The sequence below is a fragment of the Apus apus genome, chromosome 1 (assembly GCF_020740795.1).
Source record: "Apus apus isolate bApuApu2 chromosome 1, bApuApu2.pri.cur, whole genome shotgun sequence".
NCBI lineage: Eukaryota > Metazoa > Chordata > Aves > Apodiformes > Apodidae > Apus > Apus apus.
The window spans coordinates 77,283,890-77,307,477 of record NC_067282.1 but is presented as its reverse complement, the minus strand read 5'-3'; the positions used below and the strand labels follow the sequence as shown (position 1 = coordinate 77,307,477).

The window sequence follows — 23,588 nt, the reverse complement described above, 5'->3', positions numbered from 1 at the left end:
TGGCCATGTATGCATTGTCTAATAAGAAATGGATCACATGCCTACAGTGTATTCATCCCAACTGGTTTTAGCTTAGCGGCGCAGTAAGCATCTCACTTTGTTTTCATGTGTTTTAAAGCCACAAATTTGTCAAACAAGCCTGGTACAGGTTTGAATTACATGAGCAACCCAAAGATGAATAACAAATGTTAGGAATGTATACATTGTGTTCCTGCTTCCTTATGCAAGTTAGGGTGGAAAAAGCTTAGCAAAGAATTCCAAGATTACCTAGTGACTCTCATAAGGCCTACTTTCAACTTGTCGTCTCATATGTGAACCTTCACAAGAATTCTTTAATACCGCTGAAATTTTAAGGCACTAAACAAACAATTCAGAGATAAACTGAGTTTATTTTGTCTGCAATCTTTTTAGTGTTAAACATAAATAATGGTAATTATCCATGAGCTGATAACCAAAACTAAACAATAGAAACATAATGGTTCCAGCTTTGTGACTAGATTTTTAAATACAGATCCTAGGTTTCTGCTCCTGCCTGACCTACCTCTTATCACATGATTTTCTACACAGTTTTAATTCCCCTTTTTTTCCTGAAGCATTAAGTGCTCATCTCCTTCCTGTGGAAGCATGACAGCAAAAAAAGAGTAATTACAAGATATACACCACGTAGTAACTACCTTACATAATACTTACACTGTATATCCAACATGTAAGGGTATCTTATCTCCTTTTCCAAAGCAGGATGCCTCACAATGCAAGTTATGTGTCTTCCTCTAGCAAATCGTGTAGGGACAATCATATACTGACTTACAACTGTCACAGTTTCATTGGGAAACAATGTAGAGCTGGATTCCATTTCACCAAGACCTCCCTCCCATTCAATCTCTGCAGCAGGTTTTCCAGTGGCTGCTGTACAAGTGGCTGCTATTGTCCGATTTGCACCATCTATTAGAGGGTTTGGTCCTTTTGTTAAGCTCACAACAGGTTCAACTAAGGAGGGAAAAAAAAGAAAATAAACAAGCAAGACCCCACATATTTGGAACGTTATGTAGAAAAGTTAGACAAGACCTAATACACATGCAAAAGCCCATGCTAATCAATACCTTAGAAATAAGATCATGTCATATATCAGACACAATAGCTCGACTAAACTGTGGCCTGCTGATACTGTTCACCTTTGTCCCCTCATTAAGGTTTCATGTTGCTCATTCACTACATTTAATGCACCTACAGGGAATTTCAACGTGAGTAGGTTCAAAATGGCAACTATATTGTTCCAGCTGCAGTGCATGACAACAGACAGCTTAAGATACTAGGCTGAAATGGTATCATGATTTTTAAAAAAAGGCTTGGATTATGTTGCACTTTCAAGTGTCATACTTCAAGTATTAATCTGTTTTGTCAGTGTGTCATTTCAAAGCTATTTAATTCAATGTTTTAACACCTGACATTAACCTTCTGTTGATCAGTACGATTCCATGGTGAAAAACACAGTTAACCTCTAAAAAAGTATCTTTGTTGTCTAGACATATAAAATATATAAAATCTAACATGCATACATAAATGCATATAATATACATAATTATATACAAATTTTATATAATTTTGATATAAAAATAGTTTCTAGATGTTAGTAAGTTTTTGTCCGGTTATATTATTGCAAATAAATCCCTATAGAAGTTAAAAATTTGAACTTAATACTATGCCCAAGACTCAAGAAATACTCAACTGGAAGGATCTGACCTCCTTGTAAACGCACTGCTGACCCAAAAATTTTAGAGGCTTATAGAACACATTTCCTTCTAAAAGGAAGTTGAGTTACTGATGGAAAAGTTTACTGTTAAAGGCCATATACAGAAAAGCTTTTAAAAATAGCATCCTACTTATTGAACAAATCTGTTCCAGCCCCGTACAAGCCATCCACCAGTTGCAGCATAAGTCAGAAACACCATCTGGTGTTTCAGTTACAAACCAAGATTTTACTTTCTAGGATGGCCCATTTCTATCACGAATAGTTAGAAGGTACATATTTTGCAACAGCATACCAGCATATACAGAGTCCTTTTCTGTAGATCTAATAAGGCTAATGGGAGTTCTCTGAAGTCATCACTACACACTATAATGCTTCAGAATCCACCTTAGTGGACCAGCCTTCACTAATCACAAAGTAGATACAACTCTTGCAACTGATGTGCCTATATCCTATAAGGAAAATATTAGTTCACTGCATTTATTTCCAAGAAGTTGAAGCTGACCCATGTATCTTGAAATTAAATAGGTCTCACACTACCTAGAAAGATACTTTCCAGCTACCGATACATTCAAGAGACAACAAGATTAACAAATCTTTTCAGCTTGAGTGAATCCAGTGACAGTTTTTATTTTCTGATCAGTCTGACACTGCACGTCCAAAGAAGGTGGTTTATTAATTGATCAATTACACTAAAACAAAAAGCAATTACTAAATAACCTTATAAAAATGTGTTTTCTGTTGCACATTCAAAAGTGCTTTAAGAATACACCTCATTACCAAATCAAAGACTGAGCAGTTACTGAGAGTGCATTACTTTGTTTCTCTGAATGCCTACTCTGTGATTTGTTAGTGACCCTACTGTAAATAGAACAGCAGCGTTTTTCTGCCAAGTTCTACACTCACTCTTCTAGACTTGAAACAACTGTAAGATATTCTTTCAAAATTTGACTCACTGCTCTCCAACACTAGCAACAACTAAAGCTTTCTGCAATAAGCTTAGGTATTTGAACTGATGTACGTATGAAGCATCCTATAATCTGAAAAAACACCTTTAAAACCTAGTATGGATAACTTGATATTGCATAGCTGTTATTTGACCCAGAATTTAGTTTCCCTGATTTAATATAGACATCACTGCCTTGTTACCCCCCAAACACTAGCAGAAATCTTTCCAATCTCTTCTATAGTATTACTGAAATGCACAAGTAAATACTCACATTACATTTACTGTCTTGAAATCATAAAGATCGTAAGTTTTGCTGTATGCCCCTCCCCCCCAAGATCATCATGGTGAAATCAATTAAATTAGCAGCTATCCCTTTGGTTTTCATACCAGAAGCTAGATCTAAGCAATTTTAGCTTGAAATAATTTTATATAGCCTATTCCTTTGAATTTTCCTTCCTAAAAGTCTTAAGGTAACAGATCTCCCGAATTAAAGCAGACTGCTTGTGTGCTGCTTCACTTACCATACTTTTAGAAAATAGTGCCTTCAAGTATTAAGTGATAGTAGCCAGTGTACATGATAAAAGCTAATATTTTCATTATTATTATATTATCATTATTAGGAAAAAAGCATACTTCGCTTTCTGAAGTGATATCTGGAACTTGTGAGGTTGGTCAGCCTCAGCTGATTATGTAATTCTTGGTTTTATATTTGTCAGACAAATCTGAACTACTCAAATTCCTAAAATATAATTATTCCCAGTCCACTATCTTTCAATGCCTTTTTTAAAATTCACAAATAGTTAGGCTTCTACTGTCACGTTTTCCCATAAATTATGATTCTTGGATTACACATCAACTACAGGATAATCAAATAGCCACATACTAAAAAGTGAAAAGCAACTGCTGTTACGATACCTTTTCTATAGTCTGTCCTTCAGGATTACTTTGTCCCACCATCTGAAGCCAAACCAGCAGAAACTCCCATTACTCATTCATTCTACAGGCTTTCTAGCTGTTTCACTCATGTATTGAGATAAGTTTCTGTGAATTAATCCCCAATTACAAGGGGACATAAACATCTCACTGCTCACAGCAGGAACAGTTTCCCTGTTATCAACTTGGAAAAAAGATTACTCAAAGTGTAGGGTTCAGAGGACTTCAGAGCATTAGGGAAGCTGCTTCACCCATTCAGCAGAAACTTTATACTCTATTCAGGTCAAATGAAAGATAGCAGGGACAATACTTTGTTTGGGAAAGGAAGCCACCACTCCCACAAAGATCCAAAAGCAGAAGGGACCGGTTTCCACAATGTAAGAGTTCAAGGGCACTGGCAATCTGCCTCATCCCCTTGAAATAATCAAGGGAGTAGATATACTGACTGAATAGACAGCAGTTATGAAAACATCAGTGCACATGGATCATTTAATGTATACGTCTTAAGAGAAGAAGAGTCATGCAAATCCAAAGCAATGTTATGGCATGAATTATATTCAAGTTAAAAGAAATGGTGGCCAAAATATGGAAGCTAGACATGCACATGTTTATTAAGTCAACTGATGTGCACATCTGTGCTAGCCCTTTTACTGATTCATGACCACTATCTAATTTAACCCTACTTACACTAGCTTCACCTGACATTCACATGGACAGAGATCTTGATTAAGTCCTTAAACTTCTTTGCAGAAAAAAAACAAAAAAAAAAACCCACATCCAGAAAAGAGTCTTCAATCCTATTGCATTACATTTCCAGGCCTTCAAGTTTCTTCTTGGTTTTAAGTACTTCATAATAAGCTTTTTTCTAACTGCTTCTGTTAGTTTTAAAGCTAATTTTATTCTACCACTGTGCACAGGATGTCTGGACACAATTGGCATGATTACAACACAAACGCTATTATTTCCACTTATAATTAAATTCAGTAATTCTTTGGCAAAAGCATGACACTGGGAATTGTCAGCCCCTTCATCATAACTGACATTTACTGGAATAACTGGAATAAAGTATTTCTACCTTTTATTTTCCCTCCCCTCAAAACCAGCAACCTTATATTTCTGTGTAACTCATCCTGCCCACTAATTAATGCTTTATTATTGACTTAGTTTTTTTTAATTTGGTGGGTTTTTCTTTGTTTTTATTTTTAAAACAAATCAGTTTACTAATTTGTTACCTACTTGATATGTTTTCTTGGCCTGGAGTATCATGTTGTACTTAAGAAGAATGTGTAAATCTCATGAACTAGCACTTTTCAAACACCATTACTTTATCAGAACTGTCAGAGAGGAACTGTTTTCCATACTGACCTGCATCTTCCTTTAACTCTTTATCATAAGAATTCCTACATTAGTGTCTGGGATCTAATAAGGGTGACAGACCTACAGCTGCCTTTGATGTTCCTATCTGCGTAGCTCATATTCTTTACTTGTAGCATTGGTATGAGCTAGCCTGAAGAACAAGATCTACTCAGTTAATAACCATGCTGAGAAGTCTATATTAGCAAGACAGTAGGAGTCAAACTGAACCAAGCATTTAAAACAGTCATGGTCAGCACTCAAGCGAGCAACATATAAATTGTTAGCTCTGCAAGCTACCAGTCACATGCCATCTCTTCTGCCCCAAACACCATCTCAGCCAGTTCAGTCAGCATCTTGAGAAACATCTTGACATAGAATTCTTCACTTTTTTTTTGCCCTAGTATAACAATGCATATCTGAAGAACTAAGGTTTTAGATAAGATCAATGCACCTGTTTTTTCATACTTTCATTGTCTTGTCCTCTTCTTGTACAATGCATTTCCTTAAGACTACACAAAGCACTAAGTGAAGCAAACCAGGAGTGAGCAAAGTAGAATGCATGGTCTGAAAAGCTGAAGTAGCACCAGATAGAGGTTGTACATTCTTAAGTGACAAGCGTGCTGAGGCAAAACACAGGATATTTTAACCTCTAGTTATTTTTTCCTCCGTTTGTCTTCAGTGTTTTGTGCCTTACAGTGTACAAGCATCTACTACAACATGACTAAGTATGTCCACTACACATAGGAAACTGAATTATTTGCAAAATAGGGACAGGGACTAGGAAAAAAGGTAATGCTGCTTTGACTGGAACAGTTTCAGCCCTAGGACACAAACTTCTCTTTACTCACTTAAAGGAGAGTTTTTCAGAACACTGGGAGAACAGAGTCAGAATAAAGCTGATTTTAAGTTACACTATGTTATACATTTTGATTGGAGCTATTCCATGCCTTAGGACTCTGCTGAGCTTTGAACTGCTGAGCTCAGGCCAGTAAATCTCAAGTTATTAAGTTACACACATATTCTGAAAATTCTTACTTCCTCAGTCTTTTTATAGTTTAAGGCTAGATGTCAGTGTAACAAAAAGCTTAAGGACAGAAAATGCTCTGCTGAGGCCCACAGAGCACAGCTACGTCCCACAGAGGGTTGACTTACCTAGCTGTACATGCAAGCCAAGCGGCTAACTAGGGTGGAGAGGCATCTTTGCAAGGAGCAGTTGGGTTTTTCAATTCAGATGTTGATACCAAGTCACCAAGAGGCTGACAGCTATCAGCAACCATCTACATCATCAGCCATGAAAAGAAGTCCAAACAAGACCACTGTATGCTTGACATAATTCTTTACCTATTCTAATTGCAATTTTTTACATCTTATCAAGCACAATGTGGTTCCTCTACATTTTCAAATACAGACTAACACACAGCCCATACATTTGTTCTCCAAGTTCCTCTTCATATTCTGCATAAGCCTAAGATTAAGGGGAAAAGGGACACAACTACTAATGCGATACGAAAAAAATAATCTCAGAAATAGGGACTGACCGTAAGAGATAAGGAGTAGCAATAAGAAACTCCCAATGCATGTTCGGAAAGCATAACAGCTGAAAACTTAAGTCAAAAGATTACTACAATAGCCACAGAGCCACTTGCAGTATAGACAGAAGACAAGTGGTAAAGGCTACATGCTTCGTTTATGAGACAGAACTTCTTTGGTCAAGTTATTTGCTACAAATTGCATTAAGATCCTAAAAAGCACATTTATTTACAAAAATAGTCACCGAGGACCACCTGTAGAAATAGGACCATATGTAGAAAATATCACTTCACTTGCAGTGGATGCAGAACTAACTTAACTCTATTATAAAAAGGTATAACAACAGGGCAAGGGAAGTATTAATTTCACCTCATACTGCACTACCCCCAAGTCCACCTGTGCTTCACTACTAGCCCTTTGAGAGAACTACTGAACCCTCAGCAATATAGAAAAAAATAGTTTGTGAAAAACGGAGTTTAAGTTTCACATTCTGACTATCCACAACCAGACAAGAGCTTAATTTCCCTTTCTTACCACAACTCTCAGTGTTAGTCGTGTAAGAAGTTTTGCTTCATATTTAAACTGTGCAAAGCAAAGTTTACATCAGCCCCAAGTATCTACATTAACTTGTCATATTAGCAATGCATTTGAGAGAATTTAAGGCAAGTTGGTAGCTAAAACTGTCTGGCAGCTTCTCAGCACAAAGAGGTCCCTAGCATCAGGATTGCCAGGCTTAAGTTCTAAAGTACCATCCAACTGCTTAGATTAGCAAAACGCCTAAGGAGGAACAGCTTATTTATAATATCTGGACAATCAAAGAGCAACTTCTTAAGAAGCAAGATCCAAAATAAGTCTCCTCAATGAAGTTAGTAAGAACACCAAGACACCTGTTATGTAAGACCAAGAAATACTTTTTCTGTTTTGCCATTGGGTTAAAACAAAATACAATGTATTAATAAGTTTGCAGAATTTCACTAACAAGTTTGTACTATTCATTTCACCTCCTTGCATAAAGAAGTTGACTTACCTAGTACTGTTACAGTTGTTGATGAAACTGCATTTCCAAGTGGGAATGTTACTGCCTTGCAAATATATTCTCCCGCATCAGAAAAGCTTACATTTTTAATGATGATTGTTGCATCAGTAAGTGAGTAATTTTTAAATGACACTCTTCCTTGGTATTCTCCTTGAACAGATATTCCATATTCAGGATGATGAACAGCAATAGTCTGTGAACTTTTACCATGTATCTTCTCCCAAGAAACTTGTGTTATTGTTTCATTTACATCAATTATGCATTTCAGTGCAACCTTCTTTCCCCAAACTGCTGTCACATGTGGATCAACAATTGGCTCAGCTAAGGCACCTAAAAACAAAGCAACTGTTAGTTGGTACACAAGAAGGTTATGCCTGTAAGTCTTCACATTAAGCCTTCTTCAGTAATTAGCTCACATTTTCAAAGAGCATTCTTACTGTCTTCTAAGTAATCATATTCTAGCCAGTTCACTAGATAGATTTGGATAGATTACACAAGCATGCTTTAAAAAAAGAAAACCAAGGTATAACTCAACCGTTCTTCAGCGAATACTATCACTAATACAGAACTTTCAAGAAAAACTGACCTGAAAATTGTTTAACTGGTGTACCAATCTTTCAGGAATTTAACTAAATATGAGCATTGTATGTATTCAGTTTTACTGAAAAAAAAACAACCAGTAGTCAGACATGGCACTTTAGCAGTCTGATTACCAATCCAGAGCATCAGATAACAAAAAAAATCAAGTTACTGCACTTATTTCTACTTTCACAAGATAAAGACTCATTACAAAGATAATAAGGAAAAATGCACAAGTGAAATTTCTACCACTTACTATACCAATAACTACTTAAAAAGCAAAGAAATTACAGAAAAAACCAGCCACCCCACCCCAAATAAAACCCTCAAAATATTCAATCTTAACAGTGACAGTCAGTCTAATAATTCAATTTGACCTTCCACATCCCAGTTTCCAATCAAGATACGTAGCATCATACACATGCAATCTTTCCACTACACTACAGTGCAGTGCCTTCACACTAGATCTTCCCTCTGTATTAACACAGTAAATATTCAAGAGTAGGTATAGTCAAGTCTTTGCTTAAGATTCAATGTATCTGTTTAATACCTAAAATATTTTTCAAAGCAGCAACTGCATTCCAAGCTCCACATTTCACACCACCTCCTTTCAAGAAAGGAAATCCACAAAGGACAAAACAGTTCATTAAATCACAGGTTCACAATTTCTTTTGCCAAACAGATACTCCAGCAACTGCATTCCTTCTCTTGGAGTAAATGAACAAGATGAAAATGAATCAAAGTCTTACTCTACATTAAATTTGTTCTTACTGTGCTCAAGTTTTGACAGTGCCTTCCCAACTGCACTGATTTTCTCTTCAGTTATCTAATCAATACTCAGACTGTTACTGAGAAAGTTCACTCATGGAGTAAGATTCAAGTCTAAATTTTGGTAGCCCCATTTTCACAAGCATGAAGAGACCCTTCAACCTGACACAGGGACCCCCTATTCAGTCAACACATTCCCAAAAAAAGAGAAACAGTGTGTTCAGCATCAATTTTCTATATGTCTTTATGTACAAGACCATTGTTGAAAATTTTCCATTTCCCATCAATTGATTTTCCAGTGTTCAAACCATAACTGAATCAATGAAGTCACCTGAAAAAGTCATTTAAAGATTCAGTTATGGATTTCTTCAGTATGAGACTACTGACTAATGTCAATAGTATGAAAACAAGTTGCACAAATACATGAAACTAAGTCAGAACTATGTACCAAGACTGTTGATACACCAGTCACTAAGAGGGGCTGGTGAGGGGAAAAAGCCAGAAAACAAAAACCTAAAGTGTCACATAGAAAATATTTACCATGATTAATCCACAAGTAATGAAAGTTTATGCCTCTTGAACTAGTACATACTGTTCAGACAAACATTGAAGAGAGGACAACTATTTGAACACTAATTGAAATGCAGAATTCTCCTCAAACTTTGCTTTCACTTGCCACTGCTGTATTTAAGTATAAGGTACTTAAAAAGTATTAACTATTGCTTTCTACCTTATATCTAAATAAGGCTCTCATTTCTGCAACAAACGTAGTCCAGAAAAGCCCTAAGAGTGAACTTAGACAAAAGCTGCTTGGACTTATGGGAAAGCAACAAACTGCATTGTAAAGTCATCCTATTCAGTGAAACACACAAGCTGTTTTGTTTCCTTTTAATTTTTCTGACAACTCTACTTTCAATAATTAGAGGGTTTAACTACATAAAGATGACCAAAGTACATTTAAAAGGTAATGCTCATCTTACAGCTATCTCTTTTTTTAAGATGTGAAAATAGAAGTACTCCTGGGTGGAAAATGTTTTAATGGCTCATTTGTGCCACAAGAACACTGTGTTCACACATGAGCTGCAGGAATATTTTCAGAAGTCCAACATTTTAATTGCTACTTTCCAGATTTACAGACTGAACTGAGCTGTCCTCATATAAGCATATACACATTTGCAGTTGTAGAACCTTAATCAATTACAATTTATTGTTCATTCACCATTTTTCAATAAAAGTTGAACAAACAGATCATTACACCAAATTTTACATATTTATCTTGTCTTCTGATACATGTTCAGACTTCAAAGAAAAAAACAACTCTTTTATGCTAATGACTTAACTTGAACTTAAATATAGTTTATATAATAGTTCACATACTCCAAATCATTTAAGTTTTTACAATACTTTGCAGCTTAAGCGAGAACAACCTTATCTTTAATTTGCAATAGCATCTCTGGTTTTCATCTTTAGCCAGGCATCATTATTTAGTGACATCTTTGGTTGCTGAACAATCAAGCTACCAGTTCAAACGATCAAATTACTACACTGACATGCATGGCTCTCCAAGACTCAGGACTCTAAGATAGGTATTTGCTTTGACATAGATACTTCTACTCAACAGTATTTTGCTCAAAGATTGTAACTGAATAATGAGTAACAGCTACAAATCTACTCCAAAATAAGCCTTAGAGGCTTACAATGCCCAAGACTCTGAAGAACAAGACACTTCAAGGCCACATCATTCATATCCTTACCTGATCCATGGTACTGACACATAGGACATATTTACTGTTTTAATAAGGCTCTCCTCTTGAAATCCAATACTGAAATGTGACCTTCTTTGCTTGCACTTTCACAGCACTGCAGTTCTTAGTTATCATTCTAAACATCCCATTTTGGATTCATCTACTAATCAAGATCTTTTGTAACTTCAAGGCAAAATAGCATAATGAAGTTTTCTTACTTTTTTCTTTATATCTGATAAAATTTGTGGGTCTTTTTTCCCTTTCCTTTTTGCTCACTTAGGAGACAAAAAATAGCTTGTCTCTTCTCCCATTTCCTCAACCGTGTGTGCTGTGACAGATCACATGTTCCAGCATGTCTTTGAAACATGGAATGAGGTTGTCACATAACCCACCTAATTCAAGACACTGTCAGAATATTTTTACTGGTGGATTACAAATAATCACTTGAGTATCATACCGCGATATAGCACTCAATAATATTAATTTCAAAGCTTTGTACCTAACTGCATCACTCAGCCTGCCCAAACGTTTCAGAAGTCCATGTTTGTACCAGTCAGTCAGATTCCTCCTTTAATGAAACAGTTCATAGTTCTGTTCTGATCGCACAGTCAGACAGGGGGTATTGACCTTATTTTGACTAGCAAGAGATTGTCCAATACTGGACAGGATACAGCCTGGTATTGTAATTTCCTCATACCTACAATTGTTTCAATTTTAGCTAAGATCCTAGGCACTGATTTTTTGATCATGCAGTGATCCAATCCTTGCTAGTAATACTTAACATTCAAGTCTTTCACAAAACTTATACCTGAAGCTAATATAAGTCAGGTAGGTGGATACCCCTCCTAGTTGATCTGCTTGGCACCCCTATAGTCCTATCCATTTGCAAACACGCAATATGACACAACCTATTCCACAAGTAACACCGTTAGTTGCATGCAGATAGTGACAGCCTACATCCCAGCTTCTCAAACTGCACAGTTCCTCTCTAATTTTAACAACTGAGAGGACTTTTAAAGAGTCCTATTCAGGGCTCCATGCTTCCTTATTAATATCATGAGACCACCCTACCTCAACTATTAAAATAATTTTGAAGTTGAACAATGGATTATCTCATTGGAAAGTGCAAGAAGGGAAAGCATAAGCTTCTTGTTCTAATATTTCTAGTAAAACACCTTCCAGAGGACCATGTTTTGGGACCTTCTGCTTCCTCTTCCAAATGAGCTGCAGTATCTCGATTTTCCCACCTATCCTTCACATCAGCACACCCAGACCAGATTACAAGGTCCAGTACAGGCACTAGTAATTGTTAATCTCCTTTCACTAACTGCAAGATATTGAGGAAAGAAAGACTCTTGTACACATAATGACCTTAATACAACAAAGTACTCTTGCTACAACATGAGAGTAGTCTCCACACTTCCAACCTTGTTCTTTCTTGTAAAAACCAGCAGATTTAGAGATTTTCTATATGGAATAGCTATGCAGAAGTAATTACAAAAGCAATCAATTTTGTCACCTGCTATAGAACCATGGCCTGCTTAACAGCACACCACTGACAAGACAGTGACACACTGACACTTCCCAGCCACTTACTTTGCACTAGCTGTCAACTGTTTCCACAAGAGAATAAAGTCAAACTGCAGAAGAGCTGAAAAACTGAAGCTTTCCCTTTATCAGCAAGTTTTTCAGCTCATGCGTATATCTGGCTTTAGCACAGACTAACACAGGGAAGTAAGAAGAGTTCCGATCACCAAGAACATCTCATTTTGGTGAAGCTAAGTTGCTACGTCAGCAGAACTTAGCATAATGCACTCTTAAGGTCAAGCTAAGCATTACTGTTAGGTCACTTTAATTTTAGCTGACATGAGAAAGCTTAGACTTATTCTTCCAGCCCTCTCCCTCCTGCATCAGCATTCATCAGGTACGTAAGAGCTCAACCTACAAAAACTGACTTGTTTTCTTCCTGATTTAGCCTTCTGAATTGGCTCATTCCCTGCTCAATAACAAGTGTCAAAACCACAGAGGCAATAAGAGCACAGCTGCACATTCTAGTGGCATTTTATGATTTGTTTAAAGAATCAAATCACTTAACAACACTGCAGAACATAAGCCTGAAACCTCAACTTGAGGTTTTATAAAAATATATGCTTCAATTACTGGGAAGAAGTCAGTGTCTTTTGAGTACCAGAATATGATCAAATTACTGTGTCGAAAAAAAGATCAGAACCCAAGGAATGCAAGACATTCAAGATTAAGTAGTGAAAAATGCTTCAACAGTAAACTTCCAATTGGAATTGCTCAGCATGTACTTAGGAAAAAACTGTGCTTACAGCAAAGAGTATTTTAACCTAGTGTTGTGTCACAGATTTGTAGAATGGTTTGCATTGAAAGAAACCCTAAAGACCGTCTAGTTCCAACCCCAACTACATGCGGGTTCTTAAGGATCTGCTTTATCACAGTTTTCACTTGAAGTGGAGTACTAGTTTGTCAAGGAAGTTTTTTGGGGGAAGTGGGCCAGGAGCAGAAACAGGGCATAAGGTTGCCTTCTATAAGCATTATATTTACTACACTTGGCTCAAGATCCCCTTTCTGTACGGCACTTAAAAAACAAACCACCAGAGGTATATAATTTCCATCTTAGAAAAGTAATAATTAAAACCTTGTTCAGTATTTATCAGAACACTGTAACAGAGACACAAAAGCCTACCAGAAAAAAAGTTGTTCAAATTAGGTAAAGCCATTGAATAGACTGAAACCAAGACTACTGAAATCCTTTTAGCCTTTCTGTGCATCTGCCAGGCTCTCTCAGGCTGCTTTTTCATTTCATGAACATCCAAAAGACTCAACCTTTTGAACCCTAAGGTCAACTTTTCCTGATACCAAAAGAAAAACTAGGAAAATTATGACGCTAATAATTACATATTCCTAGATTTCTCCCATTGCATTGATACATCACTACTGTGACCCATTCACATTCGTCACTTGGAAATGTATCTATTAATTTCTAAATGCTGTCTTTTTAAATCCACAAATGGATCAAGACTGGGTTCTTAACTTTATCTAACATGTAAGCAGCTCTCATTTATGTGACTAAAGCCTACATGCTTAGAAAGGTTATAGCATGAGGACCAAGATTCTAGCTGAAATTGTTAAAAACTTGCTGCACAAAATGTTACAAGCAGCCTAGAGGTTGAAGACAATGGCCCAAGAACTGGCTGAGTTTGAGAAGTGCTCTGTCTCAAAAGTTAACAAAAAAGGTTAAGCTCATGATTCAAATTGAGTTGTGAAGGACATACTCAGAAAGCCAATTTTGTAAGCTTAAACCTTTAAATCTAATAACGTACGAAGTCCCATGAACATTAAAACTTCATCTGGAATTTTTACTTAGAACCATATTAACATTAATGTGTTTTACATGCTCTTAAATGATAAGCTTCTATGTACCTTACTTAACACACAGCAAATTAAGACACTTGTGTTTATACTAAGCAACCAGATGTTTAAAAGACATGTTGAACTAGTAAGTGAGGCAAGCTATGAGGCAGCTGTCATTTCTCCTGAAATTAACATTCCAATCTCTGTTTAACCAAGCCTCCCAACCCCACCCTCTTTAAAAGGAAACAAGCAAGACAACAAATGGGTCAGGCTCAAAAGGACTGGAAGATAACATGTCATCTTTAGTCCCATTTCCTCCAAAAAATAGTAAACAAGTAGTTCAAAAGTTATTCATAGAAACATACACCACTTCCTCTCCCTAAACATCAGAAAAAGCTTCACAATCCTATTTAAATAAATTTAAAACCCCAAGTAACAGAGCAATATGTATAAATAAACAAAAAGAAACAAAATAGATTGAAAAAAAAAAAGCAGTTAGCCATGTAACTCAAGCTGCTTGGAAAGGTTTTAGTGAGTTCCAAACAATCTTCAAAATCTTTTGGAAAAATAGAAAACTCCACAATAAAAGATGCGCCAATAGTTCTGACAAAATGAGCTGGAGGAAAAGGTTAAAGTCCTTCTATGCAGCACCCAGCTTATACACATAACCAAATGACCTAACAGATAAAGTGGGACGTCAAAGCATTCAGTTTGTTCTGTATCTTGGTGGGCCTGCCAACTAGCTGCACCTGATGCAGAAAAACAAGTCAAGTTCTACATAACAAATCTTTCCCAGTCAGCCTGAAAAAAGCTGAAAGTACTAATGGGTCCATATTAGAATGGCAGTCAGCAGAAACAAGTATAACTAGCAGATAGAGGTTGTTAAGTAACTGGTGGTTAGAGAGCCAAGACTGTTCTGAAAGTTACAGCAAGTATATAGTGATTACATTTCAAGAAGTGAAAGTGCTACTCTAGAATATGCTACCACAAAAGTAAACTCTGCTCTAGCCAACATCAGTAAGGCTCCATCTGCTGTTGTTCAGCTTGAACGTCATACTTCAGATGTTAGCCACACAGAGTGTCTGTCTGAAAGCAGTGTGCTCAGAGGCCTAGAAAACATATTACAAGGAAGCACTAGGGAAACTGATCCCTGTTCTCAGAGAAGGCAACCCAATAAACATCCTGAAGTACTTACATTGCAAAAAAGAGAACACCTACACTCCTGAGTATGCCTGTGGAGGTTAGGAGATAAACTGAATCAACAAAAAAAAAAACCACAACAACAACAATTAACAACAAACACACTGAAATCCATAAAACCTTTGATGTTACAGAAAGTTAATTCCTCAAATGAACACCCTGGCCAAAATAGTAAACTTTCACAATCTTTAAAAAGGTTTGATGTTTTGGTATAAAAATAAAAACCCCACACACCCTAAGACATAAACTGATCCCGCACTGAGGTAAGGACATGAACCATTTTTCAAGGATTTTGCCAGCCTAATTACTTTATTAACGGACACTTTTAGTAAAGTAATAATCTTGTCTTCATTCACATTTTTGTTACCCGATACGACATATATGCTCATGAACTCAAGTACAAACTCCTTTCAGGAGCTTATTTGCAACAATCCATTCCATACACTTAAAATCACACCCTCTCTCATGACCATTTGCTTCACCCAGACCTCACTACTTTGAGAACATTTCGGACTGTATTTACAAGTCTTCTCATTTCCAGTCCTCTTACTAGCAACCTGCTGTTTTGCATTTTTTTCAGCTATGTTTCAAGAATATTCTGACTTGCTTTACAAATCAAGGAACTAACACAGTTATACATGAAGGAATTAGCAAAATCAGAATGACGAAATTAACTCTGACATCCAGGATGGCAATTTCATTGCATTTTTAATGCTCAGTTAGTAGCACTTGAAATTATTTATGAAAACAGAAGTTCTCTGTTCAAGAGCACCAGCACTTTTAACTAGCACATATTTACTTGTTAAGATGGAATACTTTCATCTACTTTTTTCATCCTCAGGTTGGGGATTTAACTTGAATATTATAATCAACCTGTTCAATTAGATAGCTGTTTTCTCACCATTTACTTCTTCTATTTGCAACCTTTCCAGTTACTCTTTTCTGTAAAGGTTTTCCTCTTCATCAGACAGAGAGCTCGTACCAGGTAGTCTGTCTTCTGTTATTTCTTGTATTCTGATCCACAAGTAGATATTCAGCTTTTGCCATGTATTTTCTGAAAGCTTTAAACTCTTCAAAGCTGTATATATGAATCTACACAAAATCACTATTAGTACTAGTTTGTCTTCAACTGAGTGACTGTGACATACTCCTCAGAGACTCGTTTTCTCGTTCTCAACCACATGTAAGACTTGGAGGTATGAAAACCTTCAGCTTTGAGAACAGTAACATATTCCAGTATATTCATTAATAAACTTGTTATAACCTGAAGTTTAGACATCAGTTTAGTGTTGCTTGCTTAAAATTTATTTAAAAAATGGTTTCCTCGTTTATTTGCAGGACTATAAATTCAAGGTGATGACAGAAGAGATACTCAGGAGATACAGAGTAACAACTAACCACTTTGGTTTAGCTAGTGCTTGAGCTTTTCTGCCTCCTATAAATCAAGCACACAGAACTTTATTTGCCCTTAAGTCAGTATCATCACCTACTACCAACTGTCCCTCATGATACAAAGACAATTACACTTTACACAAAACCCACCACTTTCTGGACATCAGTTCAATCTTAAAAGGTTTCAATTCTAGTATGCTCTTCAGAGCTAAGTCTAAAAGTTGCAAAACTAGTATTGTTACACTTCAAGTTCAAAACAAGTGCCAGCATAATATTATGACAAAAGACATGCTTCAAAACAATACACTACTTATTTCATACATTGTACAGGCAGCTGCCTTGAGGCAAGACCTCTAGCAAAGATAGTCTTCTTTGCTCTTAAGTGTGTAAAACAGGACACAGTTCACAGTCCAAAATTTAGGGATAAGTATGAGGTATTCAAGCTGCTACTGTAAATCAATTGTTCTACCACATTCAGACCTGTATGTGAGATGCTCAGCTGTGTCAGTGAAGGACAATCCAGTGGAGGTCAAAGCTTAGTGGAGTATTTTCCTTCAAGTGAGAAAAGCATTTACATCACAGACAAGAAGGCAAATCACACCCTGGCTTGTGACCCTGGCTTGTATCAGGAATAGGGTGGCCAGCAGGATTAAGGAAGTGATGGTGCCCCTTTACTCGGCATTGGTGAGGCCACACCTCAAGTACTGTGTTCAGTTCTGGGCCCCCCATTATAAGGACATGGATATGCAGGAGCATGTCCAGAGGAAAAAGCTACCAAGCTGGTAAGGGGTCTAGAGAACAGGACATATGAGGAGCAGCAGAAATAATTGGGGTTGTTTAGTCTGAAGGAGACTGATGGGAGACCTCAATGCCCTCTACAACTTCCTGAAAGGAGGTTGTAGGGACATGGGCATTGGCCTCTTCTCCCAAGTGAATAACAATAGGACTAGAGGAAATGGCCTGAAGCTGCAGCAGGGGGGGTTTACACTGGATATTAGAAAGAATTTATTTACTGAAAGAGTAGTCAGGCATTGGAACAGCCTGCCCAGGGAGGCAGTTGAGTCATCACCATTCCTGGAGGTATTCAAGAAAAATGTAGATGTGGCACTTCAGGGCAAGCTCTAGTGGCCGAGATTGTGGGGTTTTTTTGTGGTGTTTTTTTTTTGGAGGAGGAGCATGTGGTTGTTTTGTGTTGGTTTGGGTTTTTGTGCTGATAGTTGGACTCGAGATCAGAGGTCCCTTCCAATCATGACTATTCTGTGATACACCTCATATAAGAAGGGTTGCCTATACAATTGACTATATAGATTAAAAGGCACCAAATGATTGGTATTTGACTACAAAATATGCGACCTGAACATTTTACCTATGTCATTGTAGACTGAGTTGAGGGAGGTGTGGGTTAATCACTGATGCCACCTCTGTAGCCTCACCTTTCTCTTACTCTTTCAATAACTAAAATGCTTCAAAAATAAGACCCTTGATCAAGATGGCAGCTCTATATTAAGATTCCTTCACTGTCCTCCCCTCTATTCTGCTCTTGTGAGATCCCGGAGTACTGTGTCCAGTTCTGGAGCTCCCCAACATAAGAAGGACATGGAGCTCTTGGAGTGAGTCCCAAGGAGGGCCATGAAGATGATCAGAAGGCTGGAGCACCTCTCCTATGAAGACAGGCTGAGAGAGTTGGGGCTGTTCAGCCTGGAGAAGAAAAGGCTCTAAGGAGACCTAACAGAGGCCTTCCAGTACCTGAAGGGGCTACAGGAAATCTGGGGAAGGACTACTTACAAGGGCATATAGTGAGAGGACCTGGGGTAAAGGATTAAAACTCAAAAAGGGGAGATTTAGATTAGGTATTAGAAGGAAGTTCTTCAGTGTGAGAGTGGTTAGACACTGGAACAGGTTGCCCAGGGAAGTTGTGAATGCCCCCTCCCTGGAACTGTTCAAATGTAGGTTGGATGGGGCTCTGAGAAACCTGAACTAGTGGGAGGTATCCCTGCCAATTCTGGGGGATTTGGAACTAAATGATCTTTAAGGTCCCTTCCAACCCAAACCATTCTATGATTGTATGTTTTTATATACTTCCCCACCACCTGGAAACTTAACAGCATAGCTTGTCAGGATTCGTGCTCTCACCAAGAAAAAAATTACCGAGAATAGTCACATGCAGAAATATAAGCAATAATGTGGGGGTGGGGCTGTTTGAGGACAAATATTTACTTGTAACACTTTCAGCTGTCACAACCTGACCTGTCAGCTTTGCCCTCAGTTGATTGTTAAGTGCTGATCTATCTCCTGTTGACTTCACAAGCTTTCTCCATCCACAGCATCCCCTGGCAAATGTGTCAGCAATCTTGCCACCTACCAGTTCTAAAAACCACATTCTTTGCTTGCAACTTGTCTCCATTTAGCTTAATTTGATGAGCATCTACTTCTTGCACTGTAAGAGTTCATCTGTGCACACATTGTTGACATCACACAATTTCACAGAGCCCACCATATTGCTCCTTTTCTTCCCATTCTCTCAAGAAATAGTCTCTTTTCTCAACTGCAATCTTAGCTGACTTGACTTAGAAGTCCACTTTCACACCTTTGATCTTTGTTGCCCTCTTCTGAACTTATTTCAACCCCAAGGTGTTTGTTAGGGCTTTTTTCTGTTTGCTTTAAAAGCAAGGGATCAAAACTAAACAGTATTTGAAGAATGGGCAAGCAACCCATTTACATGTTAGCCGAGTATTTTCTATTCTATCATCTTACTCCAGCACTTGATTTGCTCACCACACCCTTTTAGAGACAATTGCAGAACATCAGTTCATGGAAGTGACCATCACATACCCAAGGTCTTGCTTCCAAGTATAGAAGTAGCTAGCTCAAAGCCTATACATATATATATAGTTTACTCCTTCTCTCCACTACTCTCATCTCTCACCTCATGGGTATCACTGAACATTTTTCTACACGTCAGTTTGCTTCACTCAGTTTCATAAGGTTCTCCATAACTTTCCAATTCATCTTTATTCCAACTTGCTATCAACAACAAATAGTTATGCTTAATTGGAACACCTCATACTCCTGGAAATGCAACAGACAGGATTCTCATACCCTCCAGTACCACTCAGAACTGTAGCTTCCATGATACAAAGTCTCTCCAGGTTCTAACTAGACCACACTGACTGCTATCTGAAGGTTTGGGCAGATAACTACCTTCCTGCACTTCCTTACAGACTCCAGACTTCTCTAGTTCCTTAATCAGAAAAGGAACTCTACTATTTGATGCTATTGTAACACCTGCCAGTATTTAATTTTACTTTATTTTTTTATTTTTAAGAAAAATTGGGGGTGGTGGGTTGGGTACTAAGTATCAGAGAAGTCTGAAGAGTTAGTGCTCATGATTCCTGCTTCACTTCAAAATCTGAGTTACCAATGTCATGGGAGTACGGTCTCTTCTCCCTAATCACACACATGGGCTGGTATTCCAGGAGACACACACCAAGTGCAACAAACAAGTTATATAGCTGTTGTTTCAGCACTACCTTATAATAAACTTACCATTACATAGACTAATGAAAATACAAGATAATGCATTCAGAATCCAAAAATGCAATTCAGAGTGGTCAGTATAGGATTATCACTGTTGTTTGCTGTCTTTTATTATAAGGCAGAAAGTCAGTATTGTGCTAAACAACGATATATACACTGACATTATCAATCACAAGGGTAACTGCATTACGTACCTTGCTAGCCTACCTAGAAAGCTCATGTCTATCCCAGCGTATAAGTTACTACTAGCAGCAAGACATTCTTCACTTAATCATTCTGACTTCATCTGTCAGACCCAGGCATTTACAGTGCTCAGGTACCAGGAATCACTATTTGTCAGTACCAGTTCATAAAGCAAATGCATTCACAGAAAGCCTGTGATGTCTCCAAAGTGTTCAAGAGTTCATCTCCAACATATGTATAATCTGTATACCTCATTCCCCACAAAGACACCTACCAGTTACTACAAACACACACAAGTGAACTCCTAGGTACAGGTTTCTTCACAATGTAGTTCTCACTGGCAAAGGCAAACAAGGTCTAATGCTGCTTTAGAGAATACTGATTTCATGCAAGTAAGAGACAGGGGACCTCTAGAGGCCATCTAGTCCTGCTCAAAGAAGGTCCAATTGTATCAGACTGCTTGGAGATTCATCTAGTCAGGTTTTGAATACGGCCATAGACTAACTCCTCAGCCACTTTGGGCACCTGCTCCAGTATCTTACCTCCCTCATAGAGAAGGATTTTTTTCCTTACATTGACTCCAAATTTTCCATACCCCAACCTGTTCCTATTCACTCTTGTGCTGCACCTCTGAATAAAGACTTCCTCCACCTTCTTGACATGCTCTCATCAGGCAGCAATAAAATAAAGGCTTCTTTCCCTCAGCCTTCCCTTTTCCAGGCTGATCAAGCTCAGCCCTTGCAAGTGCCTCCTTCAATAGCCTGTACGTACCCCAGCGCCCATTCAACACAGTGGCCCACTACTGGGCTTACTCCAGTACCTTAATGTCTCTCTGGTACTGGGGAGCCCCAAACTGGACACAGTGTTCCAGTGCCAAACAGATGTGAAGGATCCCTTCCCTCAACCTGGTGTCATGCTTAGCACTGCCTAGGATGAAGCAATCTCCTTTTGCTGCAAGGGCAAACTGCTAGATACATGCTGAGTTTGTTGTTTACCAGAACCCCTGTGCCTGCCAAGCTGGCTTCCAGCCCACTGAAACACAACCAATGCTACTGCACAGTGTTACTCCAGTCCAGATGTGGAACTTCCCACTCTCAGTGCTGAACTCCATGATGTTCCAGCCAACCTGTTTCTCCAGCATGCTGAGGTCCCTCAAAGTAGCAGTCCCACCTCCCAGATTAGCAACTGTACACTTTTGGATAATCTGCCAACCTACCTAGTACGCTGTATCCTGCCTTCAAAGACATAAAACTGTATCTGCCCCAGTATCAACTGGTGATTAACCACCAGTTGGATTCTGTACAAGTGAATTCCACCCTTCAAGCCATTCCCAATCACCTGTTTTTGCCCTTCACATGCCTGGAGAAGGCCCAGAGGTGGATTTGCTCCATAATCTTTACAGGGACTGACCAGGCTGTAGTTCCCTGGATCTTGCTTTCTTGAAGATGGGTGCATGTCTACCTTTTTTCACTCATTTGGAACTTCCCCCTCTCACTATGATTTCTCAAAGACAACAGAATGTGACATCCGCCAACACATTCAGCACTCTAAGAAGCATTTTTTTTTTAGTCCATGGTCTCAAGCACTCTGATACCTTTCAGGTTTGTGGGTTATGCTACAACCCACAGATTCTAAAACTGGGAAGCCCCATGGCAGCCGTTACCAATGAAAATCAGACAATCACAGGATATTGTACATCTCAACTTTTTCCATGTTGTTCCTCACTAGGTGCCCCGCCCCACTGAGCAGTGGGCACACATTATCTTTGATTTTTATTTTGGCTGACACTGTAGTTACAGCAGCCTCCCCTGTCACCCTTAACACCCCTTACTTGGTTCCAGCTGCAGCTGAGCTTGAGTTTTTGAAGCTCTATACCTACACACTCAGATACTGTTCTCTATGTTCCTCCTGCTTTAACTTTCTGTTGACTTCCTTTGCACATTTGAGGCTTGCTGAGGAATTTCCCTATTTTTCCATGCTGACCTCATGCCAGACCTGTTGGACTTCCTGCACGTTGCAGGGGTCATTTATTGTATTTGAGTATGCCCTCTTAACATTACTCATCAGCTTTTAGCTTAGTTTAAAGTCCTCTTCACAAGTTATCAAAGCTATTGGAAAAAAAACTCCAGTCTTATTCTGTCAAATAGACTCTGGCTCAACAGTTCTTCTTCCTCAAGGACAGCTCAGCAGTCAGAGAAGTCCTTCAACAGCAACCAGACACATTCAAGTCTCTCTCCCTCACTAGAATAGGTACTAAGGTTGTGCACTTGCATGCACGTTCTTTACCTTTGCTCTCAGAGTTCTTTAGTCACTCTTGATAATGCTCAGTGTTACCCTTGGTAGAATGATTGGTCACAACATGGACACACAAAATGTACCAGATGAAAGACCAGACTTAGTCTCTTCATAACATCCTGCATCCAACAGCCCAGAAAGGGTGAAAGGTCTCAAGACACCAAATTAGGTCAGTAGATGCTGTGTCTCCAAATCACACAGCAAACTTCAAAAACTATCATCATTCTTTTTTCCATTCAACAATACTAGGTCCTTCACACAAAACACATGCACTATTAAGATGCAGAGAACTAGGTGCAAACATGATGGATGAAACCACTAAGCAACACTGATGTCCTCTGACTGATTATCAAAAGTGCTAAGACTACAATTTCAGTTACTCCCTCATCAGTACAAATACCAGCTAGTAGCCAATAATTAGTAAGCTTTCTTAAATAGAACACACAATCCTCTGTCACACCATCTCTCAGTTGACACCTTTTTGAAAGACAGTCAAGTTACCAACCACTATGCTGATAGACCTGGCAGATACTGCTAAATGCATGACCTACAGAATTAGCAAACCAAAATTGGATCCTGCATGTCACCAAAAGCAATAGCTGACTGAAGCCACTTCATAAACAAGTCTTTCTGCCACTAGTCCAACTAGTACACTACCTAAAGGTTCAGAAATGAACAATTTTCTCTTAAGTAGCAAGTATTTCAGTGTCTAGCAAAGTTATAACTGTACACTGCAACTAAGGGAATCCTACAGCAGATAGCCTGAAGCCAGTAATGTTGCACTAAAGTAGCTGGGCTGGTCTGTTAACTGCTGAAGTCTTTGTGATTCTGATCCTTCAGGCACCTCCCAGTATTTACACCAGCCGGGACAAATAAGCTGCAATGGTCAGACAGAATCTATATAGTAACTGTAAGACTACATGGTACACTTGTTGGAATGATGGACAACTCAGCTGGCTT

General features: G+C 38.3%; 1 protein-coding gene across 2 annotated transcripts in view; it reads right to left on the bottom strand.

Moving 5' to 3' along the window:
- Window positions 1-23,588, bottom strand: part of NECTIN3 (nectin cell adhesion molecule 3) — a 64,584-nt gene that overhangs the window by 29,077 nt on the left and 11,919 nt on the right. For both annotated transcript variants that reach the window (XM_051619479.1, XM_051619489.1), the window contains exons 2-3: window positions 7,543-7,881; window positions 691-987 (exon numbers count right to left, since the gene is read on the bottom strand). In XM_051619479.1, coding sequence (XP_051475439.1) covers window positions 691-987; window positions 7,543-7,881 — 636 coding nt within the window. The remainder of the gene's footprint in view (window positions 1-690; window positions 988-7,542; window positions 7,882-23,588) is intronic.